General features: G+C 43.5%; 1 protein-coding gene across 14 annotated transcripts in view; it reads left to right on the top strand.

Moving 5' to 3' along the window:
• caska (calcium/calmodulin-dependent serine protein kinase a) overlaps positions 1-19,501 on the top strand; it is a 102,593-nt gene that overhangs the window by 67,250 nt on the left and 15,842 nt on the right. For 5 of the 14 annotated variants that reach the window (XM_068702338.1, XM_068702305.1, XM_068702278.1 and 2 more), the window contains exons 9-15: positions 690-773; positions 937-1,036; positions 1,605-1,622; positions 1,864-1,985; positions 9,775-9,852; positions 14,591-14,638; positions 15,982-16,062. In XM_068702338.1, the coding sequence (XP_068558439.1) occupies positions 690-773; positions 937-1,036; positions 1,605-1,622; positions 1,864-1,985; positions 9,775-9,852; positions 14,591-14,638; positions 15,982-16,062 (531 nt within the window). The remainder of the gene's footprint in view (positions 1-689; positions 774-936; positions 1,037-1,604; positions 1,623-1,863; positions 1,986-9,774; positions 9,853-14,590; positions 14,639-15,981; positions 16,063-19,501) is intronic. The other 9 variants (XM_068702346.1, XM_068702324.1, XM_068702316.1 and 6 more) reach the window with 3 other exon arrangements.

The raw sequence follows: 19,501 nt of genomic DNA, 5'->3' as shown, positions 1-19,501 counted from the left end.
GGTCCAGTTGAAGCAGCATCTATTGTTGACTTCTTGCCCCTTGACGGGCAGCATACACACTTATACCACAATACCATAAACCACGGCACTCATTGGTCAAAAAGAGGCAGACCAAAAAGAAGAATTAGGGTTCATATATCCTCCTCTTAAATATTGTTACTCAACATCATCATTTTGATCTGTTCACATCAACCGCAGTGCTTTGTTTACACCCATAAATGTCACTTCTATATGCGGCAGTGCTTACTGTGGGGGCGGCTGCTTGACAAATGACTTTTATCGCCCAACATTGTTTGTAGTCTCAGTACTACACAAAAATGGCAAAAAAAAAAGTAATTTAATTACGCGAATCACCACGCAAATATAAATGAAGTTGAGCTGGTCAACTTCCTGGTCCACACATTTGCCATAATTCAACTCAAAAGCGGCTTTCATTAAACTTTCCCTAACTAGTAAATTACAACAGTACATGCCCAGTTTTCAACGCAGGGTTTCCGTTATAAGTCTGTGTCCAAGCCCGAGATGGAAAGATTCAACAAGACTTGAAAAAAGCTCTCTCCAGAGCGCCAAAATACAGTTCTATAACTATTTTCACAGGTTAACTGATCTTTGTGTGTAAAATCAGCGGAGTATCTCTTTAAGCCTTCACCTTTTTAAAGCAATGCTCATTTCTGTGTTGGATTTCCAAGGAGAGGGACAGATATGCCTACAAGATCCACCTGCCAGAGACGGTGGAACAGCTGAGGAAGTTCAACTCCAGGAGGAAGCTGAAGGTTTGCATCAACAAACACACACACACACACACATACATACATACACACAAACACACTGACATGCAAGCATTGTCACAGTTTGCAGCATTCAAGGCTTGTTTTCATCTCTCTTAATCAGATGATGAGATAAATCCTCACAGTTACACATGTGTTTGTGTTTCAGGGGGCTGTTCTGGCTGCAGTGTCCAGTCACAAGTTTAATTCCTTCTACGGAGACCCCCCCGAGGAACTCCATGACTTCTCCGAAGACCCCACCTCCTCAGGTACTCAGACGCGATCACTCACAGTCTTACATGTGTTATCCTTTCATCTCTGACACACTTCCTCCCTCCGATTTCCTTCCTCTTGTTTGTTCTGCTTTTCTCTGTCAGGCCCTGCAGAGAGAGAGCTCTTAGTTCTACAAGCTGACTTTATTCTAGCTTCACATCCAGAGAGAAAACTCACAGTGCAAACCTTACACACAGGGATCTGATGACTGTTTGAGCAGGAGATGCATCCTCGTGTTCTTCTCTCCCGTTTGACATTTTATCTCATTACTGGAAGAGTATCGGCGCACAAAAGTCACGTTTTGACTGTTCGGTACAAATGAAGTAACCGCTAAAGCCGTCATCATTACGCAAGCTTATAGACTCTGTAAAAGTATTAATACTTCAGAATGCGTTCATTCTTCTCATTGTATTGTTTACTGACATTAACAACACTTGTAGACACATTTCTATTTCCCAACAACATTTGCGTCCAACTGTTTTTAACATTGATATTAACATCTGTGTTTATTTGCAAATCTGTCAATCTGTTTGTCTGTTTCTATTAATGCTTCCCACCTGTTAGGACTACTAGCAGCAGAACGTAGGTATCCGCTGGTTCTCTGTGTGCTGTACTCTTAAATCTTTCTGTTTTTAGTATTTTATCTTTACTGCTTTTAGGAAACAGAAAGTGTTTCAGTGCATGTGCCTGCTCACCGTAAATGCATTCAGAGCGCCTTGAGGTGACTGATGGACCATTGCTCTAATGTGTGTGTGTGTGTGTGTGTGTGTGTGTGTGTGTGTGTGTGTGTGTGTGTGTGTGTGTGTGTGTGTTTGTTTTGCAGGGGCTGTCTCTCAGGTGTTGGACAGTTTAGAGGAGATCCACGCTTTGACAGACTGCAGTGAGAAGGATCTAGATTTCCTTCACAGTGTTTTCCAGGACCAGCATCTACACACACTGCTCGATGTAAGTGTCACACTGAAGCACACTGGAATAAATCCACCTTTTTATGAGCCAATCTTTTTTATTTTTTTATTGTGATGGCTTTATTGGTAACTAATGGAACAGAATAATGATTTGTTAGTCAGGCGGTTCATAAAAGCTTCAAAAAGCCTTCGTCCAGTTTAATTCTCTGGCAACAGGAAGTGGTGTGTTTCATGTCGCACGTAGCAGCAACTGCAGCATCGTTGGAATTGAATAAGAAATGAAGCAAGACAGCAAAAATAAGGGAAACGGTGTTGGTTACAATTTATTTCTTGGCTTCAAAATAACTGACTTGACCCTTTTGGTATTGTCGTGCACAGTGCAGCGCTGAGAGGCGTGATGAGATGTGGGTTTTGTGCAGCTGGGGAGGTGAGGCAGTAATGTTTTGTGGTTGAAACTGGTCATTAACGCTCAGAATAGACATTTAGGTCTGTTTCAGCGAAGCGTCTCCTAATTCTAGGAACAACAACTAAGTTCATGCTAGACAATGTTTATAGATTCATTATGGTTATAGAACTACAGTTGTGGTCAAAAGTTTACATACACTTGTAAAGAACATAATGTCATGGCTCTCTTGAGTTTCCAGTTATTTCTACAACTCTGATTTTTCTCTGATAGAGTGATTGGAACAGATACTTCTTTGTCACAAAAAACATTCATGAAGTTTGGTTCTTTCATGACTTTATTATGGGTTAACAGAAAAAGTGATCAAATCTGCTGGGTCAAAAATATACATACAGCAGTGCTAATATTTGGTTACATGTCCCTTGGCCATTTTCACTTCAATTAGGCGCTTTTGGTAGCCATCCACAAGCTTCTGGCAAGCTTCTCGTTGAATCTTTGACCACTCCTCTTGACAGAATTGGTGCAGTTCAGTTAAATTTGATGGCTTTCTGACATGGACTTGTTTCTTCAGCATTGTCCACATGTTCTCAATGGGATTTAAGTCAGGACTTTGGGAAGGCCATTCTAAAACCCTAATTCTAGCCTGATTTAGCCATTCCATTACCACTTTTGATGTGCGTTTGGGGTCATTGTCCTGTTGGAACACCCAACTGCGCCCAAGACCCAACCTTCGGACTGATGATTTTAGGTTATCTTGAAGAATTTGAAGGTAATCCTCCTTCTTCATTATCCCATTTACTCTCTGTAAAGCACCAGTTCCATTGGCAGCAAAACAGCCCCACAGCATAATACTACCACCACCGTGCTTGACGGTAGGCATGGTGTTCTTGGGGTTAAAGGCCTCACCTTTTCTCCTCCAAATATATTGCTGGACATTGTGGCCAAACAGCTTGATTTTTGTTTCATCTGACCACAGAACTTTCCTCCAGAAGGTCTTATCTTTGTCCATGTGATCAGCAGCAAACTTCAGTCGAGCCTTAAGGTGGCGCTTTTGGAGCAAGGGCTTCCTTCTTGCACGGCAGCCTCTCAGTCCATGGAGATGCAAAACACGCTTGACTGTGGACACTGACACCTGTGTTCCAGCAGCTTCTAATTCTTGGCAGATCTGCTTTTTGGTGGTTCTCGGTTGATTCTTCACCCTCCTGACCAATTTTCTCTCAGCAGCAGGTGATAGCTTGCGTTTTCTTCCTGATCGTGGCAGTGACAAAACAGTGCCATGCACTTTATACTTACAAACAATTGTTTGCACTGTTGCTCTTGGGACCTGCAGCTGCTTTGAAATGGCTCCAAGTGACTTTCCTGACTTGTTCAAGTCAATGATTTGCTTTTTCAGATCCATGCTGAGCTCCTTTGACTTTCCCATTGTAGCGTTTGTGGGCGTTTGTATCCAATGAGCCCTATTTAAATGGCCTCAGAGAAGTCACCAGCTGTAGTCACTCATAATCACTCACAAGAAGTTAAGAGGCCATGCTATGAAGCTCATTTCATTGACACAACTTTCTAAGTCACCAAAATTGCTAATTTATGTTGCTGTATGTATATTTTTGACCCAGCAGATTTGATCACTTTTTCTGTTAACCCATAATAAAGTCATGAAAGAACCAAACTTCATGAATGTTTTTTGTGACAAAGAAGTATCTGTTCCAATCACTCTATCAGAGAAAAATCAGAGTTGTAGAAATAACTGGAAACTCAAGAGAGCCATGACATTATGTTCTTTACAAGTGTATGTAAACTTTTGACCACAACTGTATGTGGACCCAACTTCAGTGCTGTGCAGTATGTCAATCATCCAATCAAACAGTATGTCAGCCGTTCGTGTTGCAATGTACAATTATGCACAGAAAACAGGGAAGAAACAGGCTTTCAATACAGAAATGACTTCAGAAATACATAGCTTCAGATTTGTAAGACTGTACTGTGTGTTCAAACCTCACTGTTTGTGTTGCTTAAAAGGTCTGAGACCAGTAATCGCTGCATCAATCCTTTTATACTCCACTTGAGCCAAATCCTTCTGGGGTCCACTGGCCATGTTGTTGTCTCCTGGGGAGCACTTGAACATTGGATGGATAAAAAAGTATATAGAGATGTTTTTTTCAATAGCAATACATTTCATTCACCGTGCACTCTCCCTTCTCCAACTTTGTCCTTGCATGCGAGACAGGAAACAGTCACACTTAAGTCCACAAAATGTGATCAATTATCCGCCTCTCTTGAAGCGGTCTGTCCTCCAGGTAAATCTGTGAAGCTCAAGTGTTTATACTGGCAGACAGGTTGCACAGTTTTATATTAAATGTGATATCAAAAGCCAAGTTTTGAGCTCCAATTTTGCAGCCTTATAAAATGGAATGATCGCTCTAAAATAAAAGACTGCTGAAGATTTTAAACATACATAAACATACGCAGGCCGTCTTAAAATTGCGCTCAGATCGACTGTGGGATTGTTTTTTGCCAGCGCCGTAAACAACACGCCCCAACCAACGCAGCCATCTGTGCTGTTTTAACACGGGAATACTTTCAGTCTCAATCTTCACTTAAGGATGAATATTAAACACGTTGGGAGCTCGTGGAAAGTGTCTCGCGGCCTGGATACGACCAGCGTTTATGACTTAGCATTATGCACTGGCCTTTACGATTGCATGTTTAATATGAGGCATAAATAGCTTCCTTCCACCTGCACACACAAGAACTCTCATTGCTCTGGAGGCAATCTAAAAAGGTCATGCTGTTTTTAAATGTGTCATTAAATTCCTCCCGTATTTCGCGTGTGTGTGTGTGTGTGTGTGTGTGTGTGTGTGTGTGTGTGTGTGTGTGTGTGTGTGTGTGTGTGTGTGTGTGTGTGTGTGTGTGTGTGCGTGCGTGCGTGCGTGCGTGCGTGCGTGCGTGCGTGCGTTAAACATAAACGGCGGCAGAGTGTAAGCGGTGAACTTGACTGATGGCCGGTCGCTGAGATGTTGAGCTGCTGGTCACAGCAGCGGCGTGTTGACCTGCAGCTCAACAGCTGCCTGACCACATAACCACCATATTGGGTCACAAAATAACAGCTCTCAGCTGCCGGCGGTGGAGCTAGACATCATTTTAGATTAGTACACAGTTTGTCTGACACTCTGAGAGCCTCATTTTGTCTGTTATTATCCCCCTAATCCATTTAGTTTACTCTGTTCTCTCTCTCTCTCTCTGGTGTTGAACAAAAGATTTGCTGGCAGGACGGGAGAATTTGCAAGAATGTCATCTAACAATTGAGTTTAAAGGAGAAAAAACACATGTGAAATACTAATCAGAAAATAAGATGATGATGATAACGATGCTGGAAAACAGCAAGTTATGTATCAATGTTCCAGCTTTGATGCAAATACTTTGACTCATTTGAGTTATTGGATATGTTTCTTTCTCTGAGGCTTTTGCCATATTATACCTATTATGTTGCTAATAATAAGGACCACTTATCTGACAGCTTTATCTTACTTATATATACTTCAGGCCCGTAGAGCTGGGAGAGATTCAGAGTCCCTCTGAAGATATAAAGTCCAAAACATTGACATCTATATGAGCGTCTCTGAGCAGCATCTCTGGAGCAGTTGGCTGAAAGGGTTAGTGGCTGTCGAAGGAGGGGAGACGGTTAGTCCGTCTCTTTCCTCACCGTCCCATTCAGAGCTGCCTCTGTGAGTCAGACTCATGCAGACATAATCTCACGTCTCTGTCCATGAGCTGCTGCAGATGTTTGCAACGATGGGGGCTCTTAAATAAATGTTCTTCAAGAACCACACTAGAGAGAGACTGAAATTAAGACATGTGAGGGAATCACTGGGACGTGTGTGTGTGTGTGTGTGTGTGTGTGTGTGTGTGTGTGTGTGTGTGTGTGTGTGTGTGTGTGTGTGTGTGTGTGTGTGTGTGCGTGCGTGCGTGCGTGCGTGCGTGTGTCTTTGGGTCGTTTTAAAGGCTCTCCCAGTTGCTGGAGGCTGAATAGGTTGAAAGTGGGTTGCAGGAGACTGGTGGAGCTGCCAAAAGTGTGTGTGTGTGTGTGCATGTGTGCAGCAGTGTCAGTGGGAGCCTGGGGCTGCAGATGTCTCCTTTTCAGCCTCCGTTTCACACCCCTGCCCCAATGTGAGAGGAGGAGGCGGGGGGAGTCAGAGAAGGACAGAAGAGTGCAGTGAAGGAACAATGGCTTCTATTGTCGGGCCTTTTTCGTTCTATTCACAACAAGCACAGCCTCCATCACTATCAGTGCGGCTGGAAGTAGCCTCCACACCGCTGAAACAACCAGAAATCCTGTAGACGGCGAGCAGATGGAGGCTCCTGGTTCCTGGTTTAGATAACTAGTTTGCACTGCGTTTGCTGCGTCTTTCTGACGAACCACTTCACCGTCTCCTGGGTGAGTGTTTCTTCTTCTTCCTGCTTTTCCCTCTGTTGTGTTTGCAGGAAGCGTGTTTTGTGAAGAGATGCCTCAAGCTAATTTACAGTCAGCAGCCTGCTGGTATCCCCGTGTGTGTTTGGCGTTTGACATGTATAATGAGGCGCTTTAGTCAAGTGCATTTCTTCTGTTTTTGTCCTCATGTGCCGGTTTTGCGAAGCTCTTTAGGCTGCTAATGGAGGCAGGGTAATAAGTCGCCCTTAAGGAGATGTCTGAATTTACTTGCCACAAATAGGAACTTAATATTGTTTTCAAAATATGAGCCGCTTGTCGGCACACAAAGATGCAGCCACAAAGGTGTGACGCAGTCATGCTTGTGCCTGTCAGATTTCTAAACGTTGTAATCTGCATACTTGAGTTATCGTTGCCTGGTTCTCAGCATGTGATTCCAACCTGTAAATATCTGAATATTTCTTCACAGTTTGTGCAGAATCTTGGTTTCAATAGATTTCAGTTCATATTTCAACCCCTCAGAGGTCAGCTCAACTTTGTTTAATGCTCAACAAAGGCAGAAAGATGCTGACAACTCTCCCCGTGAAAGAACAGGAGTGCAGTAAACATGTATGCTCGGCGGCTGCAGACAGCATGTGGGACGACAGGCACCGGGTACGATCTAGCCCTCGGCTGTCTGCTTTATTATGGTGGATCTTATAAGGATTTCCTGAGGAGTGTGTTGTGTTTGTCCTTCTGAGACACTTTGCTCATGAAGGGGGGATGCAGATGCACACTTGACACGTGTGTTGTCGTTCCCAGAAGGACCCTTCTTTTTGTTCTGGTGGAGTCGGATTTTCACAGCGGGAAGAGATGCAACGTCCTCCCTCTAGCAGAAATACACACACATTTTTATTTGCATATAAACCCACGATCCCTTTTATTTTCCTGCCCTCCCTCTGTCTGCTGGACCTCGTGAGTGCGTCTGGATGGGCTGTTAGAGAATCACACAAATGGATCACTTTACAGAAATAAACCAGATGTGTTTTATTGCATCAGCTGAGGAGTTGTTTTCCACTGTAATGGAAACCACACCGGCCTTCCCGTTAAAACTTCTCTTCAAAATAACATTAACAACCCAGATTTAGGTCTCTGACACTTGCGTATGCTTTATTAGAAAATCTTTTTCATGTCGAAAACAATTTCACAGAACAGCAACACCATTGCCAGGCGCCATGACGTCCACATCACAAGCTTTATACATTATGGACAGCAAGGATTCACGCAGCTCTGTGTGATTTGCACATTCATTATCCGTGATTGTCAAAGGAGCGAGCAGAAAGAAGGTAAATTAGATTTTAATGAGTGAGGGGGCCACGTTCTAGGCAACACCTGAACTCTCACACTCCTATTTTGTTTCATTCTTCCTGCAATTTTTGGTTTGTACAACCGAGTGCAACACCACGAATGTCTTCCGGGAGAGGCTTTTCCAAAGTGTGCACCGTTTATTTGTGTGCGATTGCCCTCTACGATGGCAGGCTCTGCGCCTCGCCTTCGAGCATGGCCGCCTGAGCAGCTATAACCAGGATCCAGCTGCGGTCTAATTACTGTCACAACGTGGTTTCTTTTGAAGCAAAACTGAACCAGCGAAGAGTTGAATCCTTACTGCTAAACCCAATGCACATAATGCATGCTTAATGTTGTTTGCTTATCCATCACAGGCGCTGTGATGACCGTCACATGTCCAGTGTTGCAGCTGCTGTTGTGAGAAAGGGAAAACAGAGGAGCGTTGCGTTGAACTGTCTGGTACAAAAGCGCTGTTTGTGTGTGACCCTCTGTGTCTGCCTCTGTTTGTCTTATGTTGTGCACAGCAGGTTAAATGGATAATGCACCAGACGACTGGCTCGTCAAGCATCACACAGATGTGTCTGTGAATATGGGGATGGTTGTTTTAGATGACACCCTCTGCTTTGGTTGGAGCAGACGGCTGCTGGTCGTGTTTCAGGACCATTTTGTCTACAAACGTGAAATCTCTTAAGTACACCCACGCCGCTCGTCTCTGACTAGGCCTCTACACTCCGGTCTACTCAGCGCTGTTTATTAGTCAGCTGGGAGCTTTATAAACAGAGCTCTTGTGTCTGTTGTCCTTCACTCAGAGAGATGAGAAAACAGTTCCTTCTTGTTAACAGTTAGACGTCAAGAAGGAAAAGAACAGAACGGAAAACAGTGGCGCTGACTCTGAAGTCAAACTAAACCAAATACAGAGAGCGAGCTGAGGATAAATGGGATATATACGGATAAATGCTTTGTTTTGAACCAATTGCACTTGAAAAATACCAAACTTTTGACCCCATTATGTCTCCACACACCCAAAGATAGCTGTGGTTCCTGCCACATAATGCAGTTCACAGTAAACAAGGTCCTCTAAACTTCGTCTGAGCAAAATGAAAGAAGATGCAACTGAGCTGCTGATTATGAGATTCTCTCAGTAAGAAAGCAAACTGTAGAACAATAGATTGTTTTGGGGGGGAAAAGGCCCCCAAAAAATAAAGGATTGTCCTACTATAGCCTACTGACAGCTTTGCTGAGTTATTCACTTTGAGCAGTTTGGTTGATGGGTCTCTATTCTGACCCAACTGGGAAATCTAGTAGTATCTACTTTTTGGCCTCATACAGCTAAAAAGCCGTCATTTTTATTCGGCAGCTTGTTAACCTGAAATATAATCTTTAGTTTATTTAGTTAAATGAAAAGAAGAATAACATGTTTATTTCTCAAAGTAAAGTACTGAAAACAGTATTTCTCTATTTATTTCCTAGTATTGTATTGTACTAGTGTAGAGCCTCCTCCTACATGTTGATGAGGAAACAATGAGCAGCCTTGATCAACCTGATCTCATCTGACAAACTTGTTGATCACTCAGCTGTTCACGAGACGCCATTGATCACGTTGACCTCACTGTGTGGCCCCGCCCTCAGTTTGATCAGCCGACTGATTGATTGACTGACTTTTATCTTTTGTTTCAGCTCTACGATAAGATCAACACCAAGTCGTCCCCACAGATCAGAAACCCCCCCAGTGATGCCGTGCAGAGAGCCAAAGAGGTGAACACACACACACACACACACACACACACACACGCACACGTCCTCGCATCAACGCGAGCATATCTGCACTTCCTGTTTTTCCTCCTCTTCTTCTTCATGAGACGTGTGTGATAATAAATCTAATACGCTGTGAAGGCGACAGACTCGCTTGTCGCCGGCTTTCCTCTCTACGCTCACACTTGTGCATTAATCCTGTCGCTCACTAAAGCTCTAACTCATCACTGCTGAGGATCCTTCTGCTTACCTGCTCTGTTCATGTATATAAGCTGCTCTCGGTATGAGGCGGGGTCTGTGGGGTCTGTGGGGGGGGGGGAAATACTTCAACTTTAATGTCATTCTTTAGAGCGGATCTTTATTTAAATAGGTATGAAAAGTATCGGAGCAATCTTCATCAGAAGCGGGGCTGTGGAAGCCTTTGGCCTATTATTTGAATGAGTCTGATAAAATGGTCCTATATTATAGCTGGAGTGCTCCCTCAGAGCGTGGCACTCTGTAGGACAGCGGACACTGGTCACGCCGTGTTTTCTGCTGAAATACGGTTCATATTGGATCAATGTAATGCTGAGCTGTAACAAGAAAAAAACCCTCATTTATGTGAAGCAACGGTATAAAAGGGTCATTTATGCCTTATGAGCAAGTTTTACGATGCCGGGGTCCACGAGAGCAGTTTACATAAGTCATTTTACAATTTTAAAGTTGATGGGAGTCGCTGGTGAAAATGAGTTTAGCTTCTGAAATATTGAAGGCAAATTAAAGGCAAAGCTGGAGAGTGTTGGGATTTTTTAGCTTTTTGACTTGCAGAGGGTCCACAGTCCCACCATGGATACCCACAGTGACGGTTTTGGTTTCTATTTCTGCGTCAGGTTTCACTCGTTGATCCCCTTTGTGAAATAGAGGGATAATGTCACGTTCTCATTACTGAACAGTGAACAGTAGTTCATGTTCTTTCATTCACTGTGACAGTGACTTGGGCTCGCAGCATGCAGAAGGTTTGCAGTGGACGCTTTGACAGAAGGAGACGATCGCTAACTGATTATTGACTTGCGTCATGTTGTCTTCACTAATAACGATCTTCACAACACAAGCAGCCCAAACTGACCAATCACAGTTCTTGCTGTCTCTTAGTAGCTTTTTTCGTAGCCTCCATGGTTCCACGCCATTGTTTCGACAGCCCATGAAACCCCTTTAGGTTCCAAACAGCCATTGTTCTGAAGGTCTAGTTTGACCCAAACCATTATCTTTTCCTTAAAGTGACCAAGTAGACAGAAAGCGCTGAAGGCAAACTGCTCCTACGTGTGAAAGAAAGAAGATCGTGAATCCAGACTTCATTCTGCATAATAATTATTAGCTGCGTGCTTCTTTTTGTTGCATAGAGAGTGTGTCTATTTTTGGAGAGCAATGGTTGACGGTGGCTTTACTGCAACATAGGGAGCGGTACCTCTTCACGGAGTCCTCCATGTTGCACCGCCATGTTTCTACAGTAGCCCAGAATGGACAAACCAGAGAGAGAGAGAGAGAGAGACTTTCGCGTTTTACCCGAAGGCCATCATAGTTCTCTGGCATACTCGAATACAACGCAAGTACCTCAGATTTGTACTTGAACACACACACACACACACACACACACACACACACACACACACACACACAGGTTGATGGATGGATGTCATGATATTATTGATAAAAATGGTTTGGTACTAGCTTATGTAAGCACACATCATATTTAGCTTCACAGGAAGAAAAGATGATTGGATCTTTATAGATTTGTGGGTATTTTCTCCCGCATGTGTCGTTAAATAGGTGCACAATATGACCCGGGCTGTAAAAGAATTAAAAAGGCATTTTTCATTTGATGTCATTGAAGTGAAACTCGACACGAACACCAGGACGAACGGTCCAGACCGTCCTGCGGTTCGGTTTACAGTTGCACTGAAATTATATTGACTCAAAAAAAGAGGGCGAGCTTGAATAATTCAATTATTTATGTTGAGTTATTGAGCTTCCTCTCAAACTTCGGTGACCTCTTGAGATTTATTTGCTCATGAGCCGACTCCCTGTGACTCGGGCTCGTTGTGAGAGCAGCTGTACCACAGCCCACTGGCCCGTTTACACAGAGCCGTTTTAATAACAATCTCTGGCTTCTGTGTTTGACCTTCCTCATTAGAGATGTTGGTTGATGTAACACACACACACACACACACACACACACACACACACACACACACACATTAAGTGTGTTTGTCTGCCATTAGTGTGGTTTTGCTTTCTTCACAGAGAGTTGCATTATGGGCTCCGGGGTCTGACCCCGGCTCTGATGAATTCACATCCACGCCGTTGGTTTGGGTTTATGTGTTAACCTCTCAGTGTACTCTAACACTGGAGCAGGATGCAGACTGGAACTGGCGCTTTAACAAGGAGTGTGAAAGAAGTGTGTGAGGGAGAAAGCTGCGTGTGTGTGTGTGCAGATAGACCAAATACTGCCGTGTTTACGTTGTGTGTGTGCTTTGTTGAGGGGAGCAATTAAAAAGTCTGAACAGCGAGGGAGTGGGCGAGGGCTGGCGTCTCAAATCCCAGCGCTGTTAAGACGGAGAAAGCCATTTAGGGGAGTGGAGCTCCCTTTTATGTGGCTTTGGTTCATGTCAAAGAGACCTGGCTAATTAACGCAGCTCTGGAGCACTGTGTCCGAAAAGTCCACGACTGCTTAGAGAGTCTGGTTCACATTTTCCTACTTAAATCAGTCTAGATGGATCAAGAGCTGTAGATGGAGCCACAGCAGATTCAGCACTGTCTCTGTGGGTGTGAGGGAGTGACAGACTTCTGCTTTTATTAGGTAACTGGTTGTCTCTACAAAGAGTCTTACAGACATTGCAAGCACACTGAGCTCGTAAACCAAACTCACTGTGTTTTTCAAGTATTTTAGAGTAGATGCTTGGAGTGATGCGTGTTTTTAACCGCTGGAATACAATGGGTTTGTTTTCAGCTTTTTATACGTAGACATTACATTACATTACGGTCATTTAGCAGACGCTTTTATCCAAAGCGACTTACAATTCAGTATCTATCTACACACCGTAGACGCAGCTATGGGAGCAATTTTGGGGTTAAGTGTCTTGCTCAAGGACACATTGACATGAGACTAGTAGAGCAGGAGCCTGGAATCGAACCGCCGACCCTCTGATTGAAAGGCGGCCCTGCTCTCCACTTAGCCACGGTCACCCCGTCATTATGTAGAAAAGTAATAATATCTGCTCCAGGATTTAGGAGAGCTCAGGTTTGTCTTCACCTATCAGGAATTCCAATCTGCAGAAACTTCTACTTCCTTCTGTAGTTCTTCCACTCTATACTTTACTGGCCAAATGAAATACAACAGCCAATACAACGGTATACAGTAAGGTGTTTTATATGAACATGAAAACAGGGTTTTCTTTCTGTAATCATTCTTCTTGTTAATACCGGAGGAAACCCACAGACATATACTCCAAATGATTCCAGCAAGAGAAACCTTCAGTGTGCATGTGAGCACCTGATTATTCTTTAAAGTCGGACTTCAAATTCTTTTAATGCTCCAATTCTAGACATATCATCAGCCGACTAATCAGCCGTTTTGGTCTTATCAACATAAGATATAAGTCTTTTTATTTTTTCCTTTTTTTAATGCTGAATTTCCAAGAAACGTATGACTTAAAGTGGCTCTATCGTGTGATTCATTGTGGAGGAACTCAGTTTTACAGATCAGTTGATCGTACAAGTGTTAAAATGTCTTTGATCGAGGACATCCCATAATGTAGAGGACTGAATGAACCTTTTTGGCTTCTTTGCATTTGTCCGTGTTGTTACAGCTAACGTAATACTGTTTCTCTGAGTATATAGAGAATGGTGATGGATGACGGATGAGCTCCACAGTATAATGACCAAACAATCCAGGCACATCTGACTCACTTGGATCATGACAAAGGAACCATTTATGTGCCAAAGCACCACCTGCAGTAACGTATGATTGTTGCCAAAGCATGTTTGCATTTAATCTAGAGTCCTTTCTCTCCGGAGAGTGTCTGAAGTTTTTTTAAATACCTCTCAGGTGTGAGTGTCTTTACTCCTAGAATCAGACCGAAACGTGTTCATCGCTTGGCTTTTCCTGCGTTTGACAATCGGTATTGTAAATCCATGCAGGTGGAGTCCCGACTTTCTTATTTTGAGTCCAACTTAACTTTTAGCAGAAGGAATTCTGCTTCAATACGGTTTCACCTCAAATTAACTCATCATTTAATCTCGGTTGTGCCCTTCAGGGACGACTCCCTCCTCTTCCTTGTCCTCCTCTGCTTTACTTCCGTCTCTACTCATTCACTCTGGCTGACACTGAAATGCTTTGAACCGATCACACCGCAGCTTTCCAGCGGACTCTTGTGGGTTTTGTGGCCCAGCAGAGCGCCGATAAGGTGCCCAAAACTTCCACAAAGCTTTCTTCTGACTGCACTAACGCTCCTCTTCGCCTCCAAACTCATCAGCTGAATACGTTCTGTTGGTGTGAGAGCTAATCTTTCTTGGGAGTGAAGTTAACCGCTTTGGCTGTAGATACTAATCTCACAAATTCTTAGCCCATTCAAACTGGCTGGCTCTGATTAAAGGCGGCGGTGGATTCTCTCTTTCCCCTGACCTCTTCCCTCACGTGTGAGCTCTCCAAACAGGACCATCTGCAGCTTGTGTAACCTTATTCCTGTGTCTTCCTCCACTAAAGAGTTCCTCCCAAGATGAAGCAAGTGGCGCTTTGAATCACCTGGAATATGTAAGCCTTCAACACACCGCCGCGACGCCATGTTCACGATACTAACGAGCCGAGCAGAAGGCAGAAGTGGAGGGTTTGGACTGAGGGGGAGAGGACATGTGACTGATGTCCATGAAGGTTTCCTGGTGTTACTCAAAGAATGTATTTAGACCATCGATACAAATCAATAAGAATCAACAATACTAACGAACACTGAGACAAAACGACACAGTAACCCATAAAGCTGTCTCGTACTAAAGATACAGTTGCGCTAAATAATTGTATCACCTCAGGGAACTGAAATAATCAATGAAGCATAAATTAAAGCAGAATGGATACATGTGACCCTCAATATCACATCTGTTGGAGCAAAGAACACCTCTATATTTGCCTACTTCATTCTTGTGTGAATAAATATCAACATTTTTATTAAATCTACTTCCTTCAGTCAAATGAATGGATTCCATTTATGATGAAATCCTTTATTTAATCAGGTAATCTCATCGTGATGAAGACCAGAGCACTGCAGAGAGACAGAACATACACACACATGTTTAAAATGAGCCAGTAGATGATACATTCAGGTTTTACAATCCTCTGTAATTCAGGCCATTTACATTTACAGATTAGAGAAAGAACATCTTTACAACAACATATTTTATCTTTAGTTTCTGTCAGTTTCTCCACATCCTGTTTCAAAGATATTTTTAAGATTGGACCGTTTCAGTACCGGCATTATAGATTGTAGATTGTAGCGTATGGTTTTGATCCCAATGAGTTCGGTCTCTTGAGTGTAACAAGTAAATATGAATATTATAGTTTAGAGATAATTAATACTTTAATGTACACACACACACTCGTTAACTACACACCTCTCTGATTGACAGACATACTAAAGGAACAGAGTGTAAGTCGACAATGTAGGTTTCAGTAGTACTCTCTCTCACACACACACACACACACACACACACACACACACACACACACACACACACACCCACCCTCAGAGGCCTCACCTCTACAATGCTACATTCACCAGTCAGGCGCAACATAACTGGAGCTGACGTCGAGTCACGTCAAAAGGGCAGGAGGAGGGGCAGAGCCTTGACCAGCTTCCCTGACTCTCTGAGTGGTGTCCAGAGTTGGAGTCACATTGGCTGTGGAGATGTTGGAGGCGGGGTCAGGGCCAGTTTGAAGGGGGGGGGGGGGGGTTGTTTAGTCGCTCTCCATACGTCTGAGGTGCAGCAGGTACAGCAGGGTGCTGAGGTATGAGTGTGTACGATTTGGAAGAAGAAGAAGAAGAACTTCTGCGTCTTAAAAACAAACTGTTGTGATGCTTTTTTTCCCTCTCTCTACACCTCCAGGTACTGGAAGAGATCTCCTGCTACCCAGAGAACCACGAAGCTAAAGAACTCAGACGGATACTGACACAGCCACATTTCATGGTGAGTCCAAAAAAGAAAAAACACACACACACACACACACACACACGACTCATGTCCGTCATACCTCCCAGACGGGTTCAGGAGGCCTCTTAACAAACAGACGTAGCTTCACTGACTCCCTGTATCTCTGCTGGACAGACTGCAGGCCTCAGCAGCCGGCGGCTTTATTTTTGCAACTTCACTCGTAAGCTTAGAAAGCGCTAAACAGAGACTGACACAGGTGTGAGTCAGAGGCTTCATTTTCTACATCTTGGTGTCAGTCGGAGCAGTAAAGTGGTTGCAGCTTAACTCAAATAAATATTAATGTGACTAACAGACATTCAAGGGCACAGTTTTTGGTGTTTATTACTTGAATGTGTCTTTTTTTAAAAGAGCCCGCTGTGAACCCACTTAAAACATAATTTAACGGTAATTCTGCTGGAATAGATGTGTGTTGAAGCGATCTGAGGGTCTGAGCAGCAAGGGTTAATCCAGTCAAGGGAGAGTCACTGTAGGGCTCTCAGCATCCGCCCCTGCTAATCCTATCACATTAATGCGTCTGATTTCCGCCTCTGATCAGTGGTCTGCTCGATATCAGATGGACAGACCAACAGAGGAGGGGGGGGGGACATGAAACGGAAGGATACAAAGGAGAGAAAAGTGTATCAAAATGAAATGATAAGGAGAAATCCATCAGTAATGACGATGAATGGAAGGAGGGGGTCCACGGGCTGGGAGGTGTGGACGGAGGTCAATAAGGCGTAGTCTGATGCGATGTGCTGCGTCGGGTCAGAGGCCCGGCTCCCTCATAGCGCTACGAGAGTGTAACCCGACGGAGCGAGGGAGGAAGAGAGCTCCACATTCCAACGAGTTCAAGTGAGAGCGAAGTGCAGACGAGCCTTGTGAGGCATTTCTGTTTTAGTGCTTTTTCTTCCCCTCACTAGTTCAACATTTTGGGAAATACAATTATTAGCTTTTTTTTTTTATCAAAAGACACACAGGTAGCCCGGCTCTGACCAAAGTAATAACATCCGTCTCCCAGCACCTCTTCAGTGCTGGTTGTCTGGAAAACTCGCTGTGACGACGAGATTCAGGAAGAACAAGAAAATGGTTCCAGCACCAAACTCCCCCAAAAACCCCAAATTGTAATTTTTCAATTTCTCTTTCTGTATGGATTAAAATACATCTAGGCCGACTTCATAGCTTTTCTGGTGCTTCCGATCGTATCACATGATCTTTGAGGTGAACTTGAATTTAAGATATTTGAGTTCAACTGTAGAACAGTGATAGCAGTGTTGTCTTGTTTCTCCCTTTAAGACAAGTTGTTTAAACCTGCTGCAGTAACATACAGTTGTGGTCAAAAGTTTACATACACTTGTAAAGAACATAATGTCATGGCTCTCTTGAGTTTCCCCGTTATTTCTACAACTCTGATTTTTCTCTGATAGAGTGATTGGAACAGATACTTCTTTGTCACAAAAAACATTCATGAAGTTTGGTTCTTTCATGACTTTATTATGGGTTTTAACAGAAAAAGTGACAAAATCTGCTGGGTCAAAAATATACATACAGCAACATGAATTAGCAATTTTGATGACTTAGAAAGTTGTGTCAATGAAATGAGCTTCATAGCATGGCCTCTTAACTTCTTGTGAGTGATTATGAGTGACTACAGCTGGTGACTTCTCTGAGGCCATTTAAATAGGGCTCATTGGATACAAACGCCCACAAACGCTACAATGGGAAAGTCAAAGGAGCTCAGCATGGATCTGAAAAAGCGAATCATTGACTTGAACAAGTCAGGAAAGTCACTTGGAGCCATTTCAAAGCAGCTGCAGGTCCCAAGAGCAACAGTGCAAACAATTGTTTGTAAGTATAAAGTGCATGGCACTGTTTTGTCACTGCCACGATCAGGAAGAAAACGCAAGCTATCACCTGCTGCTGAGAGAAAATTGGTCAGGAGGGTGAAGAGTCAACCGAGAACCACCAAAAAGCAGATCTGCCAAGAATTAGAAGCTGCTGGAACACAGGTGTCAGTGTCCACAGTCAAGCGTGTTTTGCATCTCCATGGACTGACAGGCTGCCGTGCAAGAAGGAAGCCCTTGCTCCAAAAGCGGCACCTTAAGGCTCAACTGAAGTTTGCTGCTGATCACATGGACAAAGATAAGACCTTCTGGAGGAAAGTTCTGTGGTCAGATGAAACAAAAATCAAGCTGTTTGGCCACAATGCCCAGCAATATGTTTGGAGGAGAAAAGGTGAGGCCTTTAACCCCAAGAACACCATGCCTACCGTCAAGCACGGTGGTGGTAGTATTATGCTGTGGGGCTGTTTTGCTGCCAATGGAACTGGTGCTTTACAGAGAGTAAATGGGATCATGAAGAAGGAGGATTACCTTCAAATTCTTCAGGATAACCTAACATCATCAGCCCGAAGGTTGGGTCTTGGGCGCAGTTGGGTGTTCCAACAGGACAATGACCCCAAACACACATCAGAAGTGGTAATGGAATGGCTAAATCAGGCTAGAATTAGGGTTTTAGAATGGCCTTCCCAAAGTCCTGACTTAAAATCCCATTGAGAACATGTGGACAATGCTGAAGAAACAAGTCCATGTCAGAAAGCCATCAAATTTAACTGAACTGCACCAATTCTGTCAAGAGGAGTGGTCAAAGATTCAACGAGAAGCTTGCCAGAAGCTTGTGGATGGCTACCAAAAGCGCCTAATTGAAGTGAAAATGACCAAGGGACATGTAACCAAATATTAGCACTGCTGTATGTATATTTTTGACCCAGCAGATTTGATCACTTTTTCTGTTAACCCATAATAAAGTCATGAAAGAACCAAACTTCATGAATGTTTTTTGTGACAAAGAAGTATCTGTTCCAATCACTCTATCAGAGAAAAATCAGAGTTGTAGAAATAACGGGGAAACTCAAGAGAGCCATGACATTATGTTCTTTACAAGTGTATGTAAACTTTTGACCACAACTGTATGTCACTGTGTGACTCCAGTATGTCCTACTGTACAGTACCTTTTAAGACCTTATGTTGTCTCTAACTTCTTACAAACAGGATCTGTTAGATTTTGATCTCGTCTTTCTCATGAACGCCTCTGATGTCAACAGGCATGTCAAATTTTTTTCTTTTCAGAGAATTCAACCGTGGCCAGATGATTTTTAAAACCTCTCAAACTCTGCGCTTATGATCCGTCCCGCTCTCTCTCTCGTTCGTCTTTTCTTGTGCTGCTTTGCTTTTTCTCACACTCACTCATGCACGCACACGCACAGCATGAGGGCGACGAGTTAACCCCTTAACCCTAGTCCTCATTAGGGCGAAGTCACACACACACACACACACACACACACACACACACACACACACACACACACACACACACAACCTGAACTTCCTCTGTGTCTTGGAACGTGAAGTTTCCTCTGTGTGATGTAGTTTGACATGGA

This window comes from Cebidichthys violaceus, unplaced genomic scaffold (assembly GCF_023349555.1).
Source record: "Cebidichthys violaceus isolate CVI_PGR_0920_01 unplaced genomic scaffold, fCebVio1.0.p SCAF_11, whole genome shotgun sequence".
Taxonomy (NCBI): domain Eukaryota; kingdom Metazoa; phylum Chordata; class Actinopteri; order Perciformes; family Stichaeidae; genus Cebidichthys; species Cebidichthys violaceus.
The sequence above is the reverse complement of the archived record's forward strand: the minus strand, read 5'-3'. Positions and strand labels throughout refer to the sequence as shown.